Consider the following 12,549-nt stretch of genomic DNA (forward strand, 5'->3'; position numbering starts at 1 on the left):
GAAGGAATGAAGATGCTAGAGTGTAAATAATGTGAAATATAGCAAATTTTGTCAATCAAGGGCACATAACTCTTGTCCTACAAGCCCGATTTCGGTAATAATCTAATTAATTTAAGATCTTGATGTAATACACATTCTGTATAAATATGATTAGGACTGATGAAGAAAATTTTAATGAAGATGCTAAGGTGTAAACAAAGTGAAATATAGCATATTTTGTCAATCAAGGGCACATAACTCTGGACATAGTAAAAACTCTAGCCCATATCCGAGGTCTTGTGACAAAACACATTTTGACCAAGTTTGATTACGATCGCTTCAAAATTGTGGATGCTAGAATGTAAACAAACTAAATGTGAACGAACGGACGACGGACATTCATCAATCCTAATAGCTCACCATGAGCCTTCGGCTCAGGTGATCTAAAAAGAGACGGCCAAAGGGCAATGCATGTAACATTAAACTAACAACGGGCAACACACGAGACTGAGGGGACTTGAGAAGCTTAGGAACTGGAAAAAAATAATAAGATGAACAACGTTGACATTATGTGGAGAGGAAAAAAACACAAAATAAAAATGAGACAAATAGAAATATTACCGAGAAACGTTAATTCCTGAATACATTTGATTCTAATGACCTACATGACTGTTTAATTATAAAAAATGTTTGACTGGGCAAATGAAAAAAAAAGAAAACAAAAAAGAAGTGGTGAGGTGCGTTTCAAAACATAGGATTATTGTTGTAGGTGTTTAGATGCTAAAAAATATGCCTGACAAAAACTGGAAGCGTTAATACTTGAGGCAACAAAAATATCTTCTATTTGCTTTTCAGTTTACTTACTAAAACAACCTTTGAGGACTATCAGAAAGCACGTACATTTTAGAATTACACATTCAAATTCGTGTTTTGATTGCTGACAGAATATTCTACATCATACTACGACTTAAGCACAAATAGTGAAAAACAAAAATGGAAAACTCAATACCTCTTACGCATTCAAAAATGTTTATTTCTCGTTAACATAAATGTTGTAAAGTAAAAGCTCATTTTTCCAAAAACTTTGGGTGAATGTCCATGTAAAGTCGAGTTACATGGTCGCAAAATAATTGATAATATAGCTTCACATAACTTAGGTCCAGCTATATATTATGTGTATAATAATAATTAATATGAGGATAACATTAAGTTGGTTTTGAAAGGAATGATTAATCGTGGCAGAGACATTTAAGCTGGAAGATGCTACATGAACATAACTGCGAATGCGTGCGGCCAAACAAACAACAACAACAAAAATGAAATATTCCGTATTTATTCACACTACAACATATGTACAACAAATGGAATGGCCGACCTTAATTTTCTTTTAAACATGTTACAATCTAATCAAAATAGAAAAGTGGTAGAAATTTGCCAAACAATACAAATATATTATTATATTGTTATGGGTGACTGTGTGTGAATATATATTCATGGATATGAGATGTTCTCGAGGTAAATAACCTTTTAGCTAATTGTCTGGATCTTGCATGTAACAGTCGACTTTATATACACAAATATCTCAATATCAATACATACATAAAAAGAAAAGATCAGAGATGAAAATGGCTTTGACCTTTAACCTTGGAATCTGAAACCTGCATAATTGCGGGTTATTGACCGAACAGGAATGTGGTAGACTGACAGATAAGATGCAAGTATCTAGTTCGAACAAGAAGGGGACATACAATGAATGTCCGATTCATTCTTTGACTTGAGTACTTGTTTAAAAACTTATATATTGGTACAATAGAAGAAGCTATAAAGGAACTATTTTGTCCGTGTAAATTATTATATGTATATAGCTAGTTTTGTAGTTTCAAAACAAATATATAAACAGTACCCTGCAACTAAACAATTTGATACAACTTTTACCATAAATATGTCGAGACGTTTCAGTTGGAGTGAGATCTTTTATAATTTACAAAATACACTCAGATAGAGATCTTTTAAAAACGAAATGAATTATTGTAAAATACTGCATTTTTCTTGTGTAAATAGATGAAAAGTCTGATAAACAGGTCTGAAACACTGAGTGCAGCATAATACAAAAGAAGTCGAATGTTATCCATATCCCTAGATGATTTCTAGGAGCATAAATGCCTATATAGAGTGTACCATTTGCGTAGAAACAAATGTATATCCATAGTCTAGTATGTTTTGAAATTAAAACGTGGACATCATCAAGTAATCTATTAAACTAAAGGTAATGCTGCACTGACTTTGGTAATAGCTACGAAATGACTGACAAAGGAAATGATACCGAAGTATGTAAAATGCCGTCAATACCTGGATCATACATCATGAAAATATGCACATACTAAACGTTATAACAAATATACTGCACCATTTTAAACTTGCAAAATGTGGTCACCTGAGTACTGACATAACTGACTTTAGACGTCTGTCATGTTTTTGCACAAAAAAAGGAACTCTTCATGCTGAACCATATAATAAACCTTTAGCAATATAATAAGTGAACACATGTTACTTTATGAAATAAAAAAAATCATTAATCATCTCCTCACTATATATACACGAGCATATGTCAATATTTCATATCTATATACAAGTTGCTTAAACATATGTTATACATGTAAAAAGAATTGATACAAAATTGAATCCACGTCATATTTTACATGAAACAATTTCCACTGTTTTGAAGTAGTCAACATATCGTATATCGACAAAAGAGTATTTATTTTAGGCCATGGTTGCTCTCTAGACGAAATGAAACAACTTCCATCCTGTATATTATACAATTTCCTCCTCTCATCAATTTAATTATTTCCTTCACAATATTCAACAATTAAATCAAACACATCATTTATTTCGTTCGTTTTGTTTGTTTGCTTGTTTTCTTAAAAGTCCACAATCATTTTAGACATATACAGATCGAAAAGTTTCACTACAGCTTTCTCATACTGCATCAGGTAAAACGTCAGGTGCAACGTATAACGTCAACAATGTTTATGCTGAAACAATTGTATGTTGACTCTTTCAGAAAACTTTTTTATAAGAGATAATTACACAACCTATAACAGGCGCTCCACAAAGTTGGGATATAGCTATATATCCATGCCAGCTTACAGCTTATTTGATCATTCAGCACAATGAAGTAAATTTGTTGTATGTGAGCATGTTGTGGGAATGGAGGTAATGTGGTAATTGTTGGGGTCGAGGGTTGAGTGCTTTTTAAATATAATTGTCTGGACTCAAAATCTGACGTCAGATTTCACCTTTCAGCTCACTTTGTGATTTTGACCTCTGACCTACCGACCTGGGTTATTCTTCGCATCGTCTAATCACCACCTACCTATATGTAAAGGTTGAAGTCGGTATATTGAATGGTTTTAAAGCTATACTCCGGACACTAAATATGACGGACGGACGGACTGACAGACGCACGTGTCAAATAGCAAGAGTTTTGTATAAAAAAAAATAAATACTGTCATTTTGCCCTCCTGTTTGAAATGTCTTGTTCTGGTCCCAAATACACAAAAAAATACATTTCAACTAAGTATATGTCGAAACTTGTACTTATGATTGAGATCTATTAACAACACAAATCGTTGCTTCATATAACCCTTTTATCCAAAAGTGATTACAATTTGTATGTCGAGTATATGTCTTTGTCTACCTTCAACAAATATTCTTTGGCAGCTATAAAATTCTCTCTCTCTCCCTTCTCCCAGTGCATAAGTGTGTGCGTGTTCGGGCTAAGCGTCTTTTTCAACAAATTTGAAGAGTGCTGCCCCACTGGAATATGAAGCCACAGATACGGGACATGATACCCCACCCAATCACATTGGCACCACTGACACCGGGCTGATCACTCCTAGAACAACCCTCTTAATGCTGAGCACCAAGCGAGGAAGAAAACACTTTCCGAATTCTACATTTCATAATTCGGAAATATGACCTCCTCGTACATCTAACTCCTACTCAATTGCTTAACAACTGGTAAAACAATGTTTATCTACACAATGTGCACCATAGCAATAAACATCTAAAGCATATCTACTTCTTTACATACATTAAGGAAAAAAAGAATATATACACATATGGCACCACTTTTCAAAAATATCATGAAGTTACACAGTTATGCTTTTAACACGATGGAAGAATTTTCAAACAGGCAAATCAGCTTTAAAAATTGCTAAGACTACGACTTCAATCGTTGAAAAAAATGCGTTGTATAGATGTGTGTTGTATGCCTTGTCAAAAAAAAACAATACAACCTTAAACATATTGTTTTGAACTCATCAGCACAAATATACACACATTTAATGCTTATAAATCCAAAGATATATAGATAACTTGCAAAAACATGCTTGTATCGGATATAGTTTACAGCATTTTCCTCTTTGAATACGGTACTGTATAATGTCGACAAAACAATTTATATATATTTTAAGTCACAAATTGTAACAAAGTTAATTTTTACTTTTCAAGAAAGATTCAAAACCTATCCAAAAATAGTTTGCCTTCAAAACAAACAATTGTGCAAAAAGGCATGTTTATATTCTCTATTTGTAATGCGAATCCCTTAGAATTTCACTGTAACTAGGATACAGATTGCCAGCTTTTCTTGTATTTCTTTCTCATAAAATGATAAATCGAACCATTCATCATATTATTCCTTAAAACACTGCTATGTATCATACATAATATTGCATTACTAGTAATGATACACTTTATGCCAATTAATCAATTCTACAAACTCATCTGATTACATTAAAAACAATAAAATACTTTGGAAAATGTACAACCAAGTTTATTTTATAATACAGAAATTTTATAATTAAAGCAAAGGTAATTACTAACTCAACTAAAGTAACTGAAGTAAATTAATTAGCTGTAATACAAGTAATTTAAGTAAAAGCACCTTTCTACGAAAAATTTATAAACTGTCAGATTTTATAAAATGCCATAAGAACAAAACTCAAAGTTGTAAAGTGTTTCTACAGTACAACAGGAACACTAAAATACAGAATAAATATTTTCAAACCGGATTTAAAAAAATGGCAAGAAAGAAATGTAAAAAAAAACGGTTACCTTTGCAATCGCAGTCATTTGTGTCATGAGAATGCAAGTAAACATTGTTATAATAATTCATGGTATGAAAAGAGATAATGTTCTACACGAACTATTCGGCAAGATGTATCTATTTAAGAATTATAATAACAAAAAACACAATTGAAAAGTTACACTTTCATATATAAACATATATAAATATATATATAACTTAACGATTTCTTTTTATCTTATCAACCCATGTGACCAATTTATTACCATGGCATTAAGATACACGTACACTATGCTGTATAATAAACGTAAGCTCAACGTAAGAAGAAAATCTGCGAATGGACACCATGTATAATATTAGGGTCTCGGGTATCCGTAGTTGAAGTATATAATTTGATGTTAGTTTTAAGACGTAAAACAAACAAAAGAAGCATGTCTTTCAATGGGGTGGACAACTTTTACTTGACGTACAACTTCGCGTGAAACATCATGACGTTTTTAGCTAGTTCTATGAAAGTTACTTCAATTACAATTACAAACATATTTTTGAGATATGTAAATTAAATGCATAATTCAGAATTCCTAGACAGTTTATTTTTCTCTGGTTAATGACAATGTTGTAGTGCTGATGTTTCTCACTGGGACAAATATTATCGTTATATTTCAATGAACTAGTGACTTAGAAATTCCTACTGGATCCTTGTCATGTATGTTTATGGCTGTATATTGTATTCCTACTTAGTTGACATGTTTATTAGCATAACATCACATCACCTATAGAATTTTAATTGTAACCATTAACATAATGTTAAAAAAGATTGGAACAGAAATATATTTACAATGACACAGTTATGTACAAATAAGTGCCTTTTTATGGTACATACACAAATGACATAAATCTTGGCAATATCTACTTGATATTCTAAAATTCAATAAATGCCTGATCTGCAAGATTTCCTATAATTTCTGATTATCAACTGTAAAAGTTATTCAATACTTCTTAAAAATGTAACAATGAGACGCATTCATACTAATAATATCTAGTTTGAAAACGTTAAAAATCAGTGTGTGAAAATTAAGCAAGATTTACATATAGATTTAAATACTATTTACAGATGAGATTCGTTTCGAGGTAAACCACGAATGAGTAAATAAAACAAATTAAGAAAACTATTCATGTAGCAATGCAAACCCTGACTGCAAATATTATGGTGGTAAAGTTTTTCACAAGTTAGTTATGGCAAGTTATCATGGAAGACTCACGATTCCTAAATTGTCATGAATTCTAACGTTATATAAAATAAAACATGACAACGGCGACGTCATCTCAACCTAGCAAGACCACTGACGTATCCAAATTAAAACACAACATAACAGAAACGTGGTTTTTGTGATATTGTTCTATTTTTAGATATATGCGACGTCATTACCATGTGACGTCGTCAACGTCATTTCTTTTGTTGTTCCTGATCTACTGATTAAAGCTAAAACATGAAGCTGGTTATTTATTAATTATTTTTAAGATTTAACAGTTTTATTAACTTAAACACTCTGAATCAGCTATGCATACTCCACACAATAAATCACCGTGACGACAGCATCGCAAGATAACTATGCGAGACGTATAACCTCTTCGCCGTGTTACAATTAATTAATACAAGATTTTACTGCATTTCTAAAACTATACAATTAGCGACAATAATATATACATAATAATATTACGGCAGTGAGTAAATTCTAATTTAACAGTAGCTGCCATATTTTATACAAATATACATTCACATCTATTTCAAAGTGCATCGATATTGTTATGAGAATGTACTCCTCCATCTACTGACTAGAGTTCGACGTTTACTATTTTTGCACATTTAAACATCTTTCAGTATCTTGCTGGAATACATTTTGTTTACCTTGAGGCGTTTTCAGTTACATAGTGTTAACCACTCACATCGTCCTTTCTGTGTTAGACACAGCACGATTGTATCTATTTTCTTTCAAACAATTTTTCTATCTATTGTGTCTTCCTTTAATATTTGTCTAAACCTTATTAGATCTATCAGACGGCGCCACAGTTGCTATCCCTGGTTCGTTCTGTAACTGCTTGTTGATATTAGGTGGAGATCGGCGCTTAGGCATAGGACTGACTATAGCCGTTGGAGATCGTCTTTTTGTTTCATTTTTGCTGCTGGTAACTAATAACCTTTGTGGCGATTCTCCAAAATGTCTAACATGGTATGAAGCGTCGGATTGAAAAGATGGAATATGCGAGACCTGGTTGAAATTTTCCTGATCCACACTGAGATCGTTATTAAGCGACTGCTTATATGAAATGTCTGCTGGTCCCTGTGAGGAAAAACCTGACTGGACGGATGTATGGTCCACATGCGTGTCTGTCATTGGCTCTTTCTGTATAGCTATCCGGAGGCCAGAAGCTTGCCTACTCATGTCTGTGTTTGGATGTACACGCAGATGTTGAGTGGCATGATGCCCATCCGCCTGATGATTGTGAACCATTTTGTGGAACTGAATATTCGGTGGAATGTAATTCATTGCTGGCGGACCTGTCAAAGAGTCGCTTACTGATGTTTCCACTTCTCTCCTCGGATAATCCACTAGCTGCCTAGCTGCATTGTTCACGGGACGATTAAAAGTTGGATCTGATCCCGCTCGATGAAAATTTGGATTGTCATTATTCGCCTGGCGTCTATGGTTCACCTGATAGGAGTTTTCTCGAGTATTTTCTTGATTATGCTGTTGAACTTGGAAGTTATACGATCGGCTGTTGACTGATGGCAAGGAACGCGATCGAATTTCATACAGGTTAACTGAATCAGAGTTATTGTGTGGTAAAGCGTTATCAGCGTATTGTCTTCTCGCGTCTGATGACATGCCTTGAACAAAACGGATCGGGTCAGTTGAAGTGTAGCAAGGTGGAGGCTCTCCAACAGAGTTCATTGCAAACTGAGTGTTAATAGGTCGGAATTGATTTCCGTCTCCACCATTCTGGTTATGACAGGGTGCTGTTGTCTCCAAGGGTCCTGGTTGACTTGTGTATGGAGGTGGACTTCTGGAGTGCAGCCCGTTTGTAATCCCGTTAACATCGTTCATCATCGAACCCTCTGTTTGTCTAAGATTAATATTTGTGAATTGTAAATTCAGACTATCGGAATCACTGCTATCACTTCCCTCAGAAACGGAGTAACGAGTGGCAAGTTTCTTGTTTTTTCGGGAGTCATTATGCGGACTGTTTTCCACAGATTTGTAATGTTCTACTCCTTTATGGGTTTTCATAACTGGTAACTGTTTTGTTTCAAACTCAGTTGTGCCAGCCTTCTGTAAAAGTAAAACACATTAAATATCTACTTTTGTTATACGTAATAACACTGTTTGAATCAAAAATCTCGTTTACACTTCCAAAAATATAGATATTTTACCATAAGAAACTTTAATACACGTCTTTCATATACGTTATGGGCAAATTTGTGAAAAGCTCCAAGTTCAGAGAAAGGGAGTTCAAACTGGCTAAGAGAAAAAATAAAATACTGTCCAAAAGATCTGAAACTGATATTTTAGGAAGAGAGACTTCATTATATATTTTGTTTTTCTTGAAAAGGAAACGCCTTTTGAATTCAAAGTGTATTTCTTGTTTTTTCTACTGAGATTTAAAACAAACGGCGCTGAAATGTAGTTTAAGTATACACTTACTGAACGGCTTACTGAAGGAACCATGTAATATCACATAGTATTACATATGTAGCCTCTGACACATTTATTGTAGAAATTAATAAATTGAAAAGCTCAAAACTGCAAAATTATATCGTTAAAAAAGTTATATATTCAACGTACTTTGGGCCATTAAATTGTAACACGACAAATGACCGTGTCAGACAGAAGTTATTCTTAAAATATATCAGATAGTGTATAATATTAAGATGTGCTAAGCAGAACTATTTGCTTATGTACCTTGCTAGCCAAATGATGTTCCTTAAGTAGAGACATTCTTACCGCCTCATCGTCTTCCATGACTTGTACTGAAAATAGATTAAATCATTGAAGAAAATCAAGAGTTATAACTTCTGTGAAAACTATGACAGTGTATGTACAATTCTAATGCTTTTCGTTCGATGTTCAATGAAACATTAATTATATTTCAAATTACTTGTGAATTTCACTGTGCTCAAAGATGAAAGCAGGACATTTTAAAGATTATAACATTTGGCTGGCCTTCTTTACATACGCCATTGCGTTATATTTTATATGGCAATTTTAACAAGCGTTTTTGGTGTGTTCAAACACCGTTAAGTATTATTTGAATGTATGCTGTTCCCTTAACGCCATTGGTTCGCAACCACGCTTGGGGCATAGAATTATTTCATGAGAATACACCCAGTTGTCTAAATCCCCAGTCAAACTATCAGGTATTGAGGGCTATGTATTGTAACGTCTCCTATCCCTATGCACAGTTTGTCCGATTTTGGGGATATTATGTTTATCCTGGGTTTATGCCATGCGACATAATGATTGACAAAACGGCTCAGTGCTACGTTTTCACTACAAGTGGATATGTTTTAATATATGTCTGACACGATTCGCTATGTTATTCTACGATCCAGTACGTTTCGACTAGGGGTTACCATGTAAAGTCAAAAACCAAAAACGAAGTAAAACGTAGCTACTCGAAGTAAAACGTATTAAGGTATTGGATCCCTAATTGTAATGTTTTAACAAGAGCACCGCCTTGCGGGTGCTGACGCTCATCTGATTTTTTTTGTATAATAGAAATATTGTCCTACCCATGATTTTCTAAGTCTAAAAAGGGCCATCATTCTTGCAAAAAGCAGGATAGAGTTATGTTTCTTGATGTACAGTGTCCACTTATGATGGTGAAAAACTGTTGCAAGTTTTAAAGCAATAGCTTTGATAGTTTATGAGAAAAGTTGACTTAAACATAATATTCAACCAAGAAAATGATTTTTCTAAGTCCAAAAGGGGCAATAATTATTGCAAAAAGCAGGATGGAGTTATGTTGCTTGCTGTACAGGGTCAGCTTATGATGGTGAACAACAGTTGCAAGTTTTAAAGCAATAGCTTTGATGGTTTAAGAGAAAAAGTTGACCTAAACATAAAACTTAACCAAGAAATCTGATATTTTCTAAGTCCAAAAGGGGCCATCATTCTTGCAAAAAGCAGGATGGAGTTATGTTTCTTGCTGTACAGGGTCAGCTTATGATGGTGAACAAGTGTTGCAAGTTTTAAAGCAATAGCTTTGATAGTTTAGGATAAAGTTGACCTAAACATAAAATTTAACCAAGAAAACTGATTTTCTAAGTCCAAAAGGGGCAATAATTCTTGCAAAAAGCAAGATGGAGTTATGTTTCTTGATGTACAGGGTCTGCTTATGATGGTGAACAAGTATTCCAAGTTTCAAAGCAATAGCTTTGATAGTGTAGGAGAAAAGTTGACCTAAACATAAAACTTAACCAAGAAATCTGATATTTTCTAAGTACAAAAGGGGCCATAAATCTTGCAAAATGCAAGATGGAGTTATGTTTCTTGCTATACAGGGTCAGCTTATGATGGTGAACAAGTATTCCAAGTTTCAAAGCAATAGCTTTGATAGTTTAGGAGAAAAGCTGACCTTAACATAAAACTTAACCAAGCAACGCCGACGCAGACGCCGACGCCGACGCCGACAACCGCTCAAGTGATGACAATAACTCATCATTTTTTTTCAAAAAATCAGATGAGCTAAAAATGGCGTTTGCTTGGTATATTCTTACAGTTGATCCTATTTCACACTGTGTTGCAAATTTTAAACAACTTTCACCGTGTCGTTTTTGTAAAATTTGTATAATTTATGGTATTTTCTCACGCTCTAAAAGAGACAAAATTCATTGTGATGGCCACTATCTAAAACGTTTGCAGAGAATTCATTACAACATTAATTTTGATAAAAGAAACATCAAACTATTGTTAAACAATTATAAACACAAAATAAAACTTTAAAAATCATTTTGTCTAGGGTGCCTCAAGTAAACAGATTTAATGAGACAGAATTCTAACTCCAACATTGAAAAATTAAGGTCGAATCCAGTGTGTCTGTTTTGAATTTTGCTCACTTTATTCAAAAATAACCTTGGGGCAATAGCATTTCTTCCACAATATGTAATCTAAAGAATGATGGCAAAATAGAGAACTTTTACCGCAAGTAACTCAGTATTTTTAAAGATGTCTAACTCTACCCCTCCTGATTTAGAGGTAAATACACATTGAACAGCAAAAACATCGCCTATAAAATGAAAATTTTCCATGTTTGTACAATTCATCCATAATGAGTATTGAAAGAAGTAGAAACTTACTAGAAAAAAAGGAAAGAATGGAGAAAAAAAATTTGGTCCCAGTGGGATTTGAACCTACCCCCCCCCCCCCCTGAAAATTGCAGTCAAAGTAGGATTATGGCAGGAATTGAATACTTCAAAAAGAAGATACTGTATTACGGGTCCAATACCTTAATACTCAGTGATACCAAGCAATACCTAACACGTAGACTAAGATGTAGTAATGACGTATTAAAGCCTATAATACGTATTAGTACTTGGGTGGTAGTCAGATTTGGTTAAGTATTTTTCTGTACGAAGGAATTTCATGTGTTTTAACTACGTTTTAGTATGTTTTGACTACAATTTACTAGTGCTACGTATATCGTGTCAAGCCATATCTAATACATCATTTCTACGTTCACTGCCGTTTTACTACGTTTTTTAAACGTAGCTATGTCTACCCTTTAATAACTGACATTGTGAACAGGGCTTAATTGAAGGCCGATGGTTCTGTCCAGGTTGGAAGTCGCCATTTGACATAATATTCAGTATGACGTTAGACTCAACAAATAAACATACACAATTAAACATGTGCTAAACTACATAAAGAAGCAATATATATGTTAGTGAGATAAAAGTACCTCTCAACCGCAATATATCTGTTAGAGAGATAAAAGTACCTCTCAACCGCGATATATCTGTTAGAGAGATAAAAGTACCCCTCAACCGCGATATATGTGTTCAATAGAACCTGATTAATAACTAACATATGCATGTTAACCTCTTGGTCTTTACAACTAATATGAATATTATTTCTGTTCAATACTTTCTACTGTTTTTCTTTTTTCAGTCTCACGTCGCTGTTCCCTTTTTTATATTCTCAAATATAAAAGTATGATTACTTGGTGGAGGAGTTTTCTCCTTGCAAGAGAGACTTTTGATGGCAAACTCTAGAGATTTTGGATTGCTCAGTACTTCCTCGTCAAACTCTAGTCCAGCTTTAACAACGTTTTCTTTCATGAATTTCAAAACCATATCTTTCGCAAAGGCAGTGTCATCGCCTATTAATAATAAAAACATAGTCATGTTATTTGTGTCGCATTATAAAACTTTGATCAAAATAATCCTATAAATAGGAAACAGGAAGCTGAAATCTCTTTCG

At 33.7% G+C, this 12,549-nt stretch overlaps 1 protein-coding gene across 5 annotated transcripts in view; it reads right to left on the reverse strand.

Annotated features, from left to right (window-relative positions):
- Nucleotides 1–1,296: 1,296 nt before the first annotated feature.
- LOC123551687 (uncharacterized) overlaps nucleotides 1,297–12,549 on the reverse strand; it is a 60,703-nt gene continuing 49,450 nt past the window's right edge. For all 5 annotated transcript variants that reach the window (XM_053541156.1, XM_053541158.1, XM_053541155.1 and 2 more), the window contains 3 exons: nucleotides 12,290–12,448; nucleotides 9,031–9,098; nucleotides 1,297–8,400 (listed from right to left, as the gene is read on the reverse strand). In XM_053541156.1, the coding sequence (XP_053397131.1) occupies nucleotides 7,105–8,400; nucleotides 9,031–9,098; nucleotides 12,290–12,448 (1,523 nt within the window). In that variant the 3' untranslated portion in view covers nucleotides 1,297–7,104. The remainder of the gene's footprint in view (nucleotides 8,401–9,030; nucleotides 9,099–12,289; nucleotides 12,449–12,549) is intronic.

The sequence above is a fragment of the Mercenaria mercenaria genome, chromosome 4 (genome assembly GCF_021730395.1).
Source record: "Mercenaria mercenaria strain notata chromosome 4, MADL_Memer_1, whole genome shotgun sequence".
Taxonomy (NCBI): Eukaryota; Metazoa; Mollusca; class Bivalvia; order Venerida; family Veneridae; genus Mercenaria; species Mercenaria mercenaria.